General features: G+C 60.0%; 1 protein-coding gene across 15 annotated transcripts in view; it reads right to left on the bottom strand.

Moving 5' to 3' along the window:
• Positions 1 to 16,388, bottom strand: part of cdk16 (cyclin-dependent kinase 16) — a 369,477-nt gene that overhangs the window by 62,234 nt on the left and 290,855 nt on the right. For 10 of the 15 annotated variants that reach the window (XR_005942243.1, XR_005942244.1, XM_041181488.1 and 7 more), the window contains 5 exons: positions 14,906 to 14,995; positions 6,217 to 6,372; positions 3,168 to 3,346; positions 2,144 to 2,269; positions 687 to 743 (listed from right to left, as the gene is read on the bottom strand). Coding sequence is in view for 13 of the 15 variants with exons in the window: in XM_041181488.1 (XP_041037422.1) it covers positions 687 to 743; positions 2,144 to 2,269; positions 3,168 to 3,346; positions 6,217 to 6,372; positions 14,906 to 14,995 (608 nt within the window). In the remaining 2 variants the exon portion in view is untranslated. The remainder of the gene's footprint in view (positions 1 to 686; positions 744 to 2,143; positions 2,270 to 3,167; positions 3,347 to 6,216; positions 6,373 to 14,905; positions 14,996 to 16,388) is intronic. The other 5 variants (XM_041181492.1, XM_041181493.1, XM_041181490.1 and 2 more) reach the window with 4 other exon arrangements.

Below are 16,388 nucleotides of genomic sequence, written 5' to 3'. Positions count from 1 at the left end.
GGGGATTCACCCTGTTCCCTGGAAGCATGGATCAGTCTGTGACGATTATCATGCCCGCCCCCCCCCCCGCCCCCGCCCCCACCCCCAAGCAGGTTACATCGCCCTCGTTACTGGAAGGGGAGATTTCGTACCGAGGTTACACGGGCTCTGGCTCCAGCCCTGGCCTGTGCTGATCTGCGTACGTGCACAGGCCAGGGGACTACAACCGGCCGCAGCTCCGGGTGGTCTGCAGGGAAGTCAAGCCGAGCTCCCGGTCACCGCGTTCTGTGGCGGTCACAGAGTGGTACCGTCCAGGAGGAGGCGCCCAGGCTGGGGGATCTGTGCGCCCGGTCAGAGTGAGCGGCTTCAGCTGAGGGAAGGGGCGGTGGTGGGGGGTGGTGGGGTGGGGGGTGCGGTGCTCAGAGTGGAGGACGGGTGCGGTGACCAATGGCCAGCCAAGCTGCCATCGTGGGGACACATCCCTATGGCCCTTCGAGGCTGCTGACAAACACCCGCCTAATGTTCCTCGCACCAACGAGCGCCAGGAGAGGAAAAGGTTCCCCCAGTGACTGCGCGGCTTTCTGATTAACGCCACCTATTACAAACTGCTGGGGCGCGCTGGGTGGTCGAGCAGCTTAAGTCTGCAGCTGGGGAGCTTAGGGTTAGGGCTTCTTCAGCTTCTGAAAGATCAGGTGTCAGGCTCCTACCTCCCCAAGCTTGTCCAGTTTAACGTACGTCTCCAGCTTCCCGAACCCAATCTCCGACTGCAAGGTGAGACAAGATAGTTAGAAGGCAGCGGGGGTCCCCCACACAAAAGGCAGGCAAGTGCTGGGGGGTTCCTGCTTCACTGTCAATGCCCGGTTAAGCTACTTTGTGTTGTTATCTCCCCCCTTATTTCAAATACCCCCCCCCCTCTCTCTCTCTCTCTCTCTCTCGCCATACCTTCAGTATCTTGCTGCCCCCTCCAGCTTTCCCATTACGTGCCTGTATCACAATCAGAGAATTTCATGCGCAAAATGAAGCCGCTCGGCCCATCGCACCTGTGCCGGCTCTTTGAAAGATCTATCCCATCAATCCCACTCTTCTCCCCACTGCTCTTTCTCCCCCCCCCACCCCCCACCGCCCTGCGAATTTTTCCCCTTCAGGTATTTATCCAACTCCCCCTTTTCGAGCGTCCCTGTTGAATCCGCTTCCACTGCCCTTTCGGGCGGCGCCTTCCAGATCAAAGAAAAAAAAACTCTCCCCATCTTCCTCCACAAAAAGCAACACGCTGCAGGTATTGGCAATCTGCGATGAAAGCAGAAAATCCTGGAACCGTTCCCCGGATTTAGAAGAGCGAGGGGTAATCTCGTGGAAACAAGTCAGATCCCGAAGGGGCTGGACAGGATAGACAGTGAAGGACGGTTGCCACTGGCTGTCGGATCCCGTACAGGGTGACGGGAGGCCGGGGGTGAGGGGGCACAGTCTCAGGGTAAGGGGCTGATCGTTTCGGACTGAGGAGGAGGAGGAGGAGGAGGAGGAGGGGGGGAGAAATTACTTTGCTCAGAGGGTTGTGAATCTTTGGAATTCTCCCCACCCAGAGGGTTTGCGGAGGCCCCATCGTTGGAGACATTTAAGGACGGGATGGACAGATCTTTGATCCCGCGGGGAAATGGAGGGATATGAGGGGCGGGCAGGAGAGTGGGAGTCGGAGCTCGACATCAGCCACGATCGGACTGAATGGGGGAGGCAGGCTCGACGGGCCGAATGGTCCACTCCTGCTCCTGTTATCTCACTTCCCGAAGAAACAGAGTTGACATTTCAGGGCGATGAGCCGAGTGCCTGACGAAAGATGGTCGAGCTGAAACGCGAACACTGTCGTTATCTCCGCGGACGCTTCCAGATCCGAATACCCACAGCATTTTCTGTTCTTACTTCCTCACCTCCTCCCTCCGGTTCATTTTGCTGATTATTGTAAACCCGCGTCCCCCCCCCTGATTACCGTAGAACGTTCCTGCTTACTTGCACTATCAAAGCTGCTGGAATGCAAGTGCAAAGCCCCACACCTCCCAGCAGTCGGAAGTGTTTCACTGCGCACAGGGGCCAGGCAGGAGCACTGACTAAGGCGCTAAAAGCGTCCCAATCCCCAGGGTGTCACAAGGCCAGTTTTGGGGTGCGCACTCACCAGCGAGACTCGGCGCAGCCGCCGGCTGAGAGGCTTGTCGAAGGGCGGGCTGTTCATGGCGAACTTCTCCAGGTAGCCCTCAGGGAGGCGGATGTCTGCTGGTAAAGACAGCCTCTTATTGATATCCTGGAAAGCAGAGCTACGCGTTAACACGGCAATCTGACCAGGGCTGAGGTTGACATCCTTTCACAGGACTTACTGCTCGGGATTGGAAAACAGGACGGTGCAGAGGGAGCTTTACTCTGTATCTAACCCCGTGCTGTACCTGTCCTGGGAGTGTTTGATGGGGACGGTGCAGAGGGAGCTTTACTCTGTATCTAACCCCGTGCTGTACCTGTCCTGGAAGTGTTTGATGGGGACGGTGTAGAGGGAGCTTTACTCTGTATCTAACCCCGTGCTGTACCTGTCCTGGGAGTGTTTGATGGGGACAGTGTAGAGGGAGCTTTACTCTGTATCTAACCCCGTGCTGTACCTGTCCTGGGAGTGTTTGATGGGGACGGTGCAGAGGGAGCGTTACTCTGTATCTAGCCCCGTGCTGTACCTGTCCTGGGAGTGTTTGATGGGGACGGTGTAGAGGGAGCTTCACTCTGTATCTAACCCCGTGCTGTCCCTGTCCTGGGAGTGTTTGATGGGGACGGTGCAGAGGGAGCGTTACTCTGTATCTAGCCCCGTGCTGTACCTGTCCTGGGAGTGTTTGATGGGGACGGTGTAGAGGGAGCTTTACTCTGTATCTAACCCCGTGCTGTACCTGTCCTGGGAGTGTTTGATGGGGACGGTGTAGAGGGAGATTTACTCTGTATCTAACCCAGTGCTGTACCTGTCCTGGGAGTGTTTGATGGGGACAGTGTAGAGGGAGCTTTACTCTGTATCTAACCCCATGCTGTACCTGTCCTGGGAGTGTTTGATGGGGACGGTGTAGAGGGAGCTTTACTCTGTATCTAACCCCGTGCTGTACCTGTCCTGGGAGTGTTTGATGGGGACGGTGTAGAGGGAGATTTACTCTGTATCTAACCCCGTGCTGTACCTGTCCTGGGAGTGTTTGATGGCGACGGTGTAGAGGAAGCCTCCATACCTCTGTGGAGATTTTCCTGACGTTGTTCCGCATCCTCACTCGTACTGGGGACTGAACTTCATCGGAAGAGGTAGCAGATGCCTGGTCACTTTCCCCGTCGGAACCCATCTTTAGGTCCTCGTGGACGATCTCTGGAAGTGAGAAGTGACAGACGGTCAGAAGGAGAGATGCCATCCTATGTTTGCTGGAGACCAAGCGAGTACATTTGTTTAACCTGGCGGCGTATTCAAGGCTGTGAATACAGTCTAACAGCCCAGGTTTCATGCCTATTTTGAGCCCAGCTAGCAAGGCACCAAGTTAGACACTAGTCACACACTTAATACTTAAACTGAGGTGTCTTTATCTGAACTCCAGCAATGAGGTTTCTGCACTTTTCCTGTTGTCACTTTGTCTTGGCCCATTTCATGGTTTTAGGGGTTAAAGTGACAGCCTCCGACCCTCCCCCCGGCTTTCCCACCGGCCTCTCTGACCCATGCCCAGCGGACGCTGACTAGGCGTACAGCAGTACAGGGGGCATCGATCAGACCCGACCCTGTCCCTCGGGCGATGCACGACATCCATTCAGCAAGCGGTGGAGGAGGAACGGGAATCCCGTTGCCGCTCTTTCTCCTGCCAGGCCAACGGCAAGCAACTGCACTCACTGCTCCATCCCAGGTCAGCAGAGTGGAGAGCGGGCGAGAGGCAGGAGAGATTCCCCTACCCCTCCCTTCATGGAACGCCCCGCACCCCAGTGCTCACGCGCAAGTTCCATTTGTCCCCCTCTCCCCCACTGAGCTGCGAACCACTGCTGTGAGGTGGGCCCAGAGCGCTGTCTGTTCCTCCAGCGTGGTCGCAGAGCCAGCCGGAAGGTCTCGGACCTCAGCCGGCGTTGGCGGTAGAGGCTGCGTCGAAGGGTGCCCTGCTTGGACTTGGCACGCTTGAAGCGCCAGCTCCCGGCCACAATCCGCTTCCACCAACACCGCCATGTGGACAAAGGTGAGGGTGAGATGAAGCTGAGCCCCAGGCACCTGCCCGTTTACCCGCTCCGCCACCACGTTCCAGCTGGCGGGTGAAAAGATGGGCGTTTCCAGTCAATGAATCCATCGCAGCTGCTGAATTCACCGTGCGGAGGGACGTTTTTACTGCGGGTCAGGTCGGTTTGAACAGAAGAAGCCGACTTACACGATCCTGTGTCAACTTAAGAAAGAGGAGCTGGAGGAGGCCATTCAGCCCCTCAAGCCTGCTCCGCCATTCAATAAGATCGCGGTTAACTCCACATTCCCGCCCACTCCCCAAACTCTGATTCACTTCGTGTCTGGAAATCTATTGAGCGCAGCCTCATTGACTAAGCAGCCTCAGTTCCACAGGGTAAAGATCCACAACCCTCTGAAAGAAGGAATTTACATAGGATACACAGCACAGAAACAGGCCATTCGGCCCAACCACTCCTTGCTGGCTCAAGCCTCCTCCCATCTTTCCTCGCCTAAAACATACCATGGCAACTTTCCAATCCTTTCCCCCTCGTGTGTTTATCCACATGTGCTCCCTTTGCCCTCAAACACATCGACACGGTTCACCTCGACCCCTCCCTGCAGAGTGAGTTCCACATTCTCCCCGCTCTCTGGGTAAAGACGTTTCTCCTGAATTCCCCCCTCGATTGGATTTATTAGTGACCGCCTTATATTGATGGTGTCTAGTTATGCTCTTCCTGACATGACGAAGCGTTCTCACCGTGTACACTCAATCAAATCCTTTCCATCGTTTTAAAGGCTCTCATGTCGTGAAAATCCTAAAAGGCCAAGCCCTTCCCCTCAGGCTCTGAGTCTGGGGTCTAAACTCTCCGGCTAGACTGGGAAGCAGCCTCTCGGCGATGGAGGAGTGCAGAGGATAAGCCACCTGGAGTCTGACGTTGGAGTGGGTTACCTGTTCCCAGAGCCCAGCAACTGGGTTGTTCTACCTGCTCCCAGGGCTCCAGCCTTCTGCTTCTATACATCACACACATGTGGCCCACCCACTGACCTGTTCAGTTTCTGCTGCTGGGGATCATCCAGCTCTGACCCTGGTACTCACGGTACAAGACATTGCAGAGAAATGGCTTCACTTTTAGTGTGCATTCAAACAGATCCTTTTCAAACAGCGCAGAGAGAGAGAGAGACAGACACAGAGAGAGAGAGACAGAGAGAGGCAGAGAGAGATAGAGAGAGAGAGAGAGACGCACACAGAGAGAGGGAGACACAGAGAGGCAGAGAGAGAGAGAGACAGAGAGAGAGAGAGACAGAGAGAGAGAGAGAGACAGAGACACAGAGAGAGAGAGAGAGACACAGAGAGAGAGAGACACAGAGAGAGACAGAGAGAGACACAGAGAGAGAGCGAGACACACAGAGAGAGAGCGAGACACACAGAGAGAGAGAGACACAGAGAGGCAGAGAGAGACACAGAGAGACAGAGAGAGAGAGAGACAGAGAGAGAGAGACAGAGAGAGAGAGAGAGGCAGAGAGAGAGAGAGAGAGACAGAGAGAGAGAGAGAGAGACAGAGAGAGAGACACAGAGAGAGAGACAGAGAGAGAGAGAGACAGAGAGAGAGAGAGACAGAGACAGAGAGAGATAGAGACAGAGAGAGATAGAGACAGAGAGACAGAGTGAGAGAGATAGAGACACAGAGAGAGAGACACAGAGAGAGAGATAGAGAGATAGAGACACAGAGATAGAGACACAGAGAGAGAGATAGAGACACAGAGATAGAGACACAGAGATAGAGACACAGAGAGAGATAGAGACACAGAGAGAGAGATAGAGACACAGAGAGAGAGATAGAGACACAGAGAGAGACACAGAGAGAGAGACACAGAGAGAGAGACACAGAGAGAGAGACACAGAGAGAGAGAGAGAGATAGAGACACAGAGAGATAGAGACACAGAGAGAGAGACACAGAGAGAGAGAGAGAAGTGTTTGAAAAGGGGTCGGAGACCTTTACCCGGTTGACAAAGGTTCCAAGTCGTCCCGTTAAGAGTAGATAGTCACCTAGAGTAGTGTTCCTGTGAAGGTACGAGCTGAGGCTCCTGCCCACCACACTGTGGGGCCTTCGCAAAGGTGGCTTTTTGAAACTGCCTGCGTACTGGTGAAGGAAGGAGTGCATGCTGTGGGACGAAGGGGGCTTCCCATTCTTCACCATGGGCTCTTTAAACACCACCAGGGAGGTCCATAGGCAGGGGGGAGAGGGAGAAACAATTCAAAAGAAAAACACAAAGGTAGGGAAACAGGAAGGGGTAAAAATAGCAGCAGAGGGAGAAGATTGAGAGATCAAGCACAGGAGACAGAGAAAGCAGTAAGAAATCAAATAGTTCATAGACAGAAATCAACAGAATGGATGACAGAGAGCAGGGCAAGTGTGGGGTGGGGAGGGTGGTGGGGCAGGGGTGTGGAGTGAGGGCGAGGAAGGGGCCGGGAGGGAGGGCGAGGAAGGGGCCGGGAGGGAGGGCGAGGCAGGAGTGGGGAGCGAGGGCGAGGACGGGATGGGGAGCGAGGGCGAGGAAGAGGAGGGAGGGCGAAGGGTGAGGAGGGAGCGAGGTTAAGGAGGTAGGGAGTGAGGGTGGGCAAGGGGTAAGGGACGGAGGATCCGTGCGGCGGGGAGGAGAGGGGGGTCCATGCGGGGGGTGGGGGGGGTGGGGAGGAGAGGGGGGACCACGCCGGGGTGTGGGGGGGGGGAAGGGGGGGAGGAGAGGGGGGAGGGAAGGGGGCAGGAGAGGGGGGTCCACGCCGGGGGGTGGGGGGGAAGGAAGAGGGGAGGAGAGGGGGGTCCACGCGGGGGGGGTGAGGGGTGGGGGGGGAGGAGAGGTGGTTCCATGCGGGGGGGTGCGGAGGGGGGGTCCACGCGGGCGGGGGAGGGGGGGAGGAGAGGGGGTCCACGCGGGGGGAGGAGGGGGGGTCCACGCGGGAGGGAAAAAGGGGTCCACGCGGGGGGAGGAGAGGGGGGTCCACGGGTGGGGGGGGGGAAGGGGTGCACATGGGGGAGGAGAGGGGGTCCACGCGGGGGGAGGAGAGGGGGTCCACGCGGGGGGAGGAGAGGGGGTCCACGCGGGGGGAGAAGAGGGGGTCCATGCGGGGGGGCGAAGGGGGGGTCCGCGCGGGGGGAGGGGGGAAGAGGAGAGGGGGTGTCCACGCGGGGGGAGGAGAGGGGGTCCACGTGGGAGGAGAGGGGGTCCACGCGGGGGGAGGAGAGGGGGTCCACGCGGGGGGAGAAGGGGGGGTCCGCGCGGGGGGAGAAGGGGGCAGAGGAGAGGGGGTGTCCACGCGGGGGGAGGGGAGGGGGGTCCATGCCGGGGGGAGGAGAGGGGGTCCACGCGGGGGGAGGGGAGGGGGGAGGAGAGGGGGTCCATGCGGGGGGGCGAAGGGGGGGTCCGCGCGGGGGGAGGGGGGAAGAGGAGAGGGGGTGTCCACGCGGGGGGTGCGGAGGGGGGGTCAACGCGGGAGGGAAAAAGGGGTCCACGTGGGGGGAGAGGGGGTGTCCACGCGGGGGGAGGGGAGGGGGGTCCATGCGGTGGGGGGGGGGGGCGGGGGGTGAAGCGAGTGGAGATGAGGGAGTGTTGAAGGATGAGAGTATTCGGCAGGCAGAGATAAAGAGAGGGAGGAGGGGAGGGTTTTACCCACAAAACAGGAAGACCAAGGGGAAGAGAAAAAGAATAAACAGGGAAGAAATTAAAATGCAAGTAGAATGAAAATATACATTGCAGGTTCAAAAGAATGTACAGCACCAATTGAAAACCATTCCCAGGCATGCAGCAGGCATTTACTGAAACAGAACCAAACAAGGACAGCACAGCTCAGATACAGCGTTCACCTTGGCCCCCACCCCCACAGCCCAGCACCACACAGCAAAACTCATTCCCTCACACCATAAACACAACAACTCATCAGTGACATAGACCACAAGCCAGAACCCGGCCACAAACAGCAGCCCACCAGGTGGAGCCTCCGCAGTGTTTGTGACAGGAAGCACAGAGGTGACATCAATCTGGAGAAAGAGAGCGAAGGCGGGTGAGAGAGAGAGAGAAAGGGAGGAGTGTCGTGGGAGAGGGTGAACCAGAGAGAGAGAGACAGAGAGAGAGAGAGAAGGGGTGGCGCAGGCCAGGGGGCAAGGAAGGGGGGAAGGTGGCGGAGACAGGGGACGCGGGGCGGAGAGGAGGGGTGTGGGGCGGAGACAGGGGACGCGGGGCGGAGAGGAGGGGTGTGGGGCGGAGACAGGGGACGCGGGGCGGAGAGGAGGGGTGTGGGGCGGAGACAGGGGACGCGGGGCGGAGAGGAGGGGTGTGGGGCGGAGACAGGGGACGCGGGGCGGAGAGGAAGGGTGTGGGGCGGAGAGGAGGGGTGTGGGGCGGAGAGGAGGGGTGTGGGGCGGAGAGGAGGGGTGTGGGGCGGAGAGGAGGGGTGTGGGGCGGAGACAGGGGATGCGGGGCGGAGAGGAGGGGTGTGGGGCGGAGACAGGGGACGCGGGGCGGAGAGGAGGGGTGTGGGGCAGAGACAGGGGACGCGGGGCGGAGAGGAGGGGTGTGGGGCGGAGACAGGGGACGCGGGGCGGAGAGGAGGGGTGTGGGGCGGAGAGGAGGGGTGTGGGGCGGAGAGGAGGGGTGTGGGGCGGAGAGGAGGGGTGTGGGGCGGAGACAGGGGACGCGGGGCGGAGAGGAGGGGTGTGGGGCGGAGACAGGGGACGCGGGGCGGAGAGGAGGGGTGTGGGGCGGAGACAGGGGACGAGGGGCGGAGAGGAGGGGTGTGGGGCGGAGACAGGGGACGCGGGGCGGAGAGGAGGGGTGTGGGGCGGAGAGGAGGGGTGTGGGGCGGAGAGGAGGGGTGTGGGGCTGAGAGGAGGGGTGTGGGGCGGAGACAGGGGACGCGGGGCGGAGAGGAGGGGTGTGGGACGGAGACAGGGGACGCGGGGCGGAGAGGAGGGGTGTGGGGCGGAGACAGGGGACGCGGGGCGGAGAGGAGGGGTGTGGGGCGGAGAGGAGGGGCGTGGGGCAGACACAGGGGATGCGGGGCGGAGAGGAGGGTTGTGGGGCGGAGACAGGGGACGCGGGGCGGAGAGGAGGGGTGTGGGGCGGAGAGGGGGTGTGGGGGGAGAGGGGGTGTGGGGGGGTGAGAGGGGGCGTGGGGGGGAGAGGGGTGTGGGGGGGGAGAGGGGGCGTGGGGGTGAGAGGGGGCGTGGGGGTGAGAGGGGGCGTGGGGGTGAGAGGGGGCGTGGGGGGGAGAGGGGTGTGGGGGGGAGAGGGGGCGTGGGGGTGAGAGGGGGCGTGGGGGTGAGAGGGGGCGTGGGGGTGAGAGGGGGTGTGGGGGGGAGAGGGGGTGTGGGGGGTGAGAGGGGGTGTGGGGGTGAGAGGTGGCGTGGGGGGGAGAGGGGTGTGGGGGGGAGAGGGGGCGTGGGGGTGAGAGGGGGCGTGGGGGTGAGAGGGGGCGTGGGGGTGAGAGGGGGTGTGGGGGGGGAGAGGGGGCCTGGGGGTGAGAGGGGGCGTGGGGGTGAGAGGGGGTGTGGGGGGGGGAGAGGGGGCGTGGGGGTGAGAGGGGGCGTGGGGGTGAGAGGGGGTGTGGGGGTGAGAGGGGGTGTGGGGGGTGAGAGGGGGCGTGGGGGTGAGAGGGGGCGTGGGGGTGAGAGGGGGCGTGGGGGGGAGAGGGGGTGTGGGGGGTGAGAGGGGGCGTGGGGGTGAGAGGGGGCGTGGGGGTGAGAGGGGGCGTGGGGGTGAGAGGGGGCGTGGGGGTGAGAGGGGGCGTGGGGGTGAGAGGGGGTGTGGGGGGTGAGAGGGGGCGTGGGGGTGAGAGGGGGCGTGGGGGGGAGAGGGGTGTGGGGGGGGAGAGGGGGCGTGGGGGGGGAGAGGGGGTGTGGGGGGGGAGAGGGGGCGTGGGGGTGAGAGGGGGCGTGGGGGGTGAGAGGGGGCGTGGGGGTGAGAGGGGGCGTGGGGGGGAGAGGGGTGTGGGGGGTGAGAGGGGGCGTGGGGGTGAGAGGGGGCGTGGGGGTGAGAGGGGGCGTGGGGGGGAGAGGGGGTGTGGGGGGGGAGAGGGGTGTGGGGGGGGAGAGGGGTGTGGGGGGTGAGAGGGGGCGTGGGGGTGAGAGGGGGCGTGGGGGTGAGAGGGGGTGTGGGGGTGAGATGGGGTGTGGGGGGTGAGAGGGGGCGTGGGGGTGAGAGGGGGCGTGGGGGTGAGAGGAGGGGTGTGGGGGGGGAGAGGGGGCGTGGGGGTGAGAGGGGGTGTGGGGGGGGAGAGGGGGCGTGGGGGTGAGAGGGGTGTGGGGCGGAGAGGAGGGGTGTGGGGGGGAGAGGGGGCGCCGGGCGGAGAGAATGTGTTGGAGACCAGAGAGAGCGAAAGAAGGGGAAACAGGGAGTGAATCTGTGCAGCAAGTAATTTCCTATGGATGATGCCAACCTCCGATGCATGAAGTACAGAGTTAGGGGGTCTGCATTCTGTTACTACAGCAGAGAGAATATGGAGGGGTGGCCTAGGCAGACAGGGCTTAGGGAACGATGTCCACCTGTAAAGGCCAAGAGTTTAAAAGGGGCGGACGAGGGAAAGATATCCGAGGAGGAGATCCCGGGCATGGATCACCCACTCAACCTGGATACAAATCACCGGTACAGAATCAAGCAATGATACAACAGAATAGGAAGCCAATCAGCCCATTGTGCCTGAGAAACTCTTTGAAGGAGCAATCCCATAAATTGCACTCCTCTGTGCTGGTTCCCCAGAGTCCTGCAAATTCTTCCCCTTCGCAACTATTGATCCAATTGACCTTTTGAAATCTGCTGTCGAATCTGTTTCCACCCGCCCTGTCAGGCAGCGCCTTCCGGGTCACAATCAGTCACTGCGCAAAGTGTTTATTTATCCCCATGTCCCCTCTGCTCCTTTTGCCAATTACCTGAAATCAATATTGGCCACAGTGCTCCAGCTGGAGTATAAGCAGTGTTTTATATAACTTCCTTGCTTTTCATACTCTATGACCCTATTAATAAAGCCAAAGACCCCAGATGCCTCCAAGTCTGGGGGTGAGAAAGAGAAAGAGAGAGGTGGGGAGTGTTGTGAGGCAGAGACCATGGCGGGAGCTGACGATGCCTCTGGGCAGAGGGCTGGCTTCAGACCCCCATTCCACCTCACCCTCAGTGACGAGGGTCCATTCCGATCTCTGATATCCACGTGTGCGCACACACACTCTCAAGCGCGTGCACACACACACACTCGCGCGCGCACAAACACACACACACACTCGCGCGCACACAAACACACACTCGCGCGCGCACACAAACACACATTCTCACGCACACACACTCTCGCACACACAAACACACACACGCGCGCACACAAACACACACACACTCTCATGCATGCATGCACACTCTCGCACACACAGACACACACTCACGCATGCACGCGTGCACACGCACGCGCGCACACTCAAGTACGCATGCGCGCAACCTCTCACGCACGCACAGACACACACTCTCTGTACGCGCGCACACTCTCACCCGCACACTCTCACACACGCACACACTCTCATGCATGCACGCACACTCTCACGCACGCACGCGCACACACTCTCACGCACGCACGCGCGCACACTCACCCATGCGCACACTCACCCATGCGCACACTCACGCACGCGCGCACACTCACGCACGCGCGCACACTCTCACGCACGTACGCACGCAAACTCTCACGCACGTACGCGTGCAAATTCTCACTCACGCACGCGCGCACACTCATGCACACTCTCACGCACGCACACACTCACGCACGCGCGCACACTCACCCACGCGCACACTCACGTACGCGCGTAAGCTCTCACGCACGTACGCGCGCAAACTCTCACTCACGCACGTGCGCACACTCTCGTGCGCGCGCACACTCATGCACACTCACGCACGCACACACACGCACGCATGCGCACACACACGCACATGCACACACTCTCACGCGCGCACACACACATACACTCTCACCCACACACACACACATACACTCTCACCCACACACTCAAACACTCTCACGCACACACACACACTCTCACGCGTACACACACACACTCTCACGCGTACACACACACACTCTCACGCGCACACACACACTCTCGCGCGCACACACACACGCACAAACACTCTCACGCACACGCACTCTCACGCACACACGCACACTCACACACACGCACACACTCTCACGCACATGCACACGCACGCACACGCTCATGCACGCTCACACACTCACGCACACACTCACACCCACTCTCACGCGCACACACACTCTCACGCACACATACACACACTCTCATGCACACACACTCACGCACACCCACAACCACTCTCACGCACACCCACTCTCACACGCACACACACACACTCTCACCCACACGCACACTCTCACCCACACTCACTCTCATGCACAGACATAAACACTCTCACGCACACACACACACTCTCACGCGCACACACACACGCACACGCACAAACACTCTCACGCACACGCACTCACGCACACTCTCACACACACGCACACACTCTCACGCACATGCACACGCACGCACACGCTCATGCACTCACGCACACACTCACACCCACACGCACACACACACACACTCTCACCCACACACACACACACAAACACTCTCACGCACAAACACACAAACTCTCACGCACACACACACACTCACGCACATACGCACACTCACACGCACGTGCGCACACTCTCACGCACGCGCGCACACTCTCACGCACGCGCACACACTCTCACGCACGTGCACACACAATCTCGCGCGCACACACACTCGCGCGCACACACACTCGAGCGCACACACACTCGCGCGCACACACACTCGCGCGCACACACACTCGCGCGCACACACACTCGCGCGCACACACTCGCGCGCACACACACTCGCGCGCACACACACTCGCGCGCACACACTCGTGCACACACTCTCACGCGCACACACTCACGCGCACACACTCACGCGCACACACACTCTCATGCGCACACACACACGTGCGCACACACTCACGCGCACACACTCACGCGCACACACACACACTCGCGCATACACACACGCGCGCACACACTCTCACGCACGCACACACACGCACACACACACACTCTCACGCACATGCACACACACACTCTCGCACGCGCGCACTCTCTCGCACGCGCACACACACTCTCGCACACACACACTCTCGCGCACACACACACTCTCGCACACACACACTCTCGCACACACACACTCTCGCACACACACACACTCTCGCACTCACACACGCACACACACACACACACTCGCACGCGCACACTCGCACGCGCACACTCGCACGCGCACACTCGCACGCGCACACTCGCACGCGCACGCACACACTCGCACACGCACACACACACTCGCGCACACACACACTCGCGCGCACACACACTCGCGCGCACACACACTCGCGCGCACACACACTCACGCACACACTCACGCACACACACTCACGCACACACACACTCGCGCACACTCTCACGCGCACACATTCTCACGCGCACACACTCTCACGCGCACACACACACTCACACTCACGCGCACACACACACACGCGCACACACTCACGCGCACACACACTCACGCGCACACACACTCACGCGCACACACACTCACGCGCACACACACTCACGCGCACACACACTCACGCGCACACACACTCACGCGCACACACACTCACGCGCACACACACTCACGCGCACACACACTCGCGCACACACACTCGCGCGCACACACACTCGCGCACACACACACTCGCGCACACACACACTCGCGCACACACACACTCGCGCACACACACACTCGCGCACACACACGCGCACACACACTCACGCGCACACACACACACGCACACACACACACGCACACACTCACGTGCATACACACTCTCAAGCGCACACACTCTCACATGCACACACACTCTCACGCACGCACACACTCTCACGCACGCACACACTCTCACGCACGCACACACTCTCACGCACGCGCACACTCTCACGCACGCGCACACACTCTCACGCACGCACACACACTCTCACGCACGCACACACACTCTCACGCACACACACTCTCACGCACCCACTCTCGCACGCGCGCACACACTCTCGCACACACTCTCACACACACACTCACACACTCGCACGCACACACTCGCACGCACACACACACACTCTCGCACGTGCACACACTCGCATGCACACACACACACACACACTCGCACACACACACACACTCGCACGCACACACACGCACACTCTCACACGCACACACACACTCACACACATACACACACTCACGCACACACACTCTCAAGCACGCACACACACACTCTCACGCACACACACACACACACTCTCACGCACGCACACACACACGTACGCACACACACACACTCACACACATATCCGTGCAGCTCATGCGACAGCAGCTGGAATCTATTCTCAGTGGGGAGGCTGGGGGACTCCGGGAGTTGGTGGGAGGAGAGGCAGAGAACAGCTTCCAGCTTCGGGTAGCTACCAATGCAGGTTCGTTATATCCTCCCCGTTGCTCTCCCCAATCCCCATCCCTCTCGCACACACCACCCCACCCACCCCGGCCGTGCCCCTCCCAATAAAAAACAACAACAACAACAGAAACACAGCATGTGGAATGCAAGAAGAAGAATGGGTCGCTTACCGTTTTGTATCGGTCTCGCGGAACGGAGCTGTGAGGTGGAGGCAGCGTGACGGAGGTGAAAGGGTAAAAAACCGGATTGCGTGGTTCGACCTGAAGGCAACAAGGCATCATGTATGACAGGTCCAGCAGTTGCGGGAGCTAACCTGCGTCGCCACCCCACTGCAGGAGGTTGCAGCAACCCTACCTGCGTTTCCCTCTGGCACAGATGCCCCTTTGGGGCGGGGGGGGGGGGGGGGGAAGGTGGGGCTGCCGCCATTGTCATTGCCTGAAATCACTTCAGAAGTCCCTCTTTCGAAAATCTCTCGCTCCGTTAGGCACGGACACAGTCGTCAGGGCAGCAATGCCGACATGGAATGTTGGGAAGGTATTCGACCACCAGAGCAATCACTTTTGGGGTCAGACCTGTCCAACAACATTCTCCAGGAATAGTCACTGGACAGTGATCAGGAGCAGAAACCCTGGTTGATTTCCTCTCTCTCTCTAACGCAGGGATCACTGGACAGGGACCAGGAGCAGGAACCCTGGCTGATTTCCCCTCTCTCTCTCTCTAACCCAAGGATCACTGGACAGTGAAAAGGAGCAGAAACCCTGGCTAATTTCCTCTCTCTCTCCCACTAACCAGGGATCACTGGAAAGTGATCAGGAGCAGGAACACTCTCCAACCTGGGGATCACTGGACAGTGATCAGGAGCAGGATCCCTGGCTGATTTACCCTCTCACTCCCACTAACCAGGGATCACTGGAAAGTGATCAGGAGCAGGAACACTCTCCAACCTGGGGATCACTGGACAGTGATCAGGAGCAGGAACCCTGGCTGATTTCCACTCTCTCTCTCTCTCTCTCTCTCTAACCCAGGGGTCACTGGACAGGGATCAGGAGCAGGAACCCTGGCTGATTTCCTCTCTCTCTCTCTATCCCAGGGATCACTGGAGAGTGATCAGGAGAAGCAATCCTGGCCGATTTCCGCTCTCTCTCTCCCTCTAAACAGGGATCAATGGACAGTGATTAGGAGCAGGAACCCTGGCTGATTTCCCCTCTCTCTCTCTCTAAACCAGGGATCACTGGACAGGGATCAGGAGCAGGAACCCTGGCTGATTTCCTCTCTCTCTCTAACCCAGGGATCACTGACAGGGATCAGGAGCAGGAACCCTGGCTGATTTCCCCTCCCTCTCTCTAACCCAGGGATCACTGGACAGTGATCAGGAGCAGGAACCCTGGCTGATTTCCGCTCTCTCTCTCTAACCTAGGGATCACTGGACAGTGATCAGGAGCAGAAACCCTGGCTGATTTCCTCTCTCCCCCTCTGACGCAGGAATCACTGGACAGGGATCAGGAGCAGGGACCCTGGCTGATTTCCCCTCTCTCTCTCTCTCTCTCTAATGCAGGGATCACTGGACAGTGATCAGGAGCAGGAACCCTGGCTGATTTCCTCTCTCTCCCACTAACCAGGGATCACTGGACAGTGATCAGGAGCAGAGACCCT

Source organism: Carcharodon carcharias (genome assembly GCF_017639515.1).
Source record: "Carcharodon carcharias isolate sCarCar2 chromosome 35 unlocalized genomic scaffold, sCarCar2.pri SUPER_35_unloc_6, whole genome shotgun sequence".
Lineage (NCBI taxonomy): Eukaryota > Metazoa > Chordata > Chondrichthyes > Lamniformes > Lamnidae > Carcharodon > Carcharodon carcharias.
The sequence above is the reverse complement of the archived record's forward strand: the minus strand, read 5'-3'. Positions and strand labels throughout refer to the sequence as shown.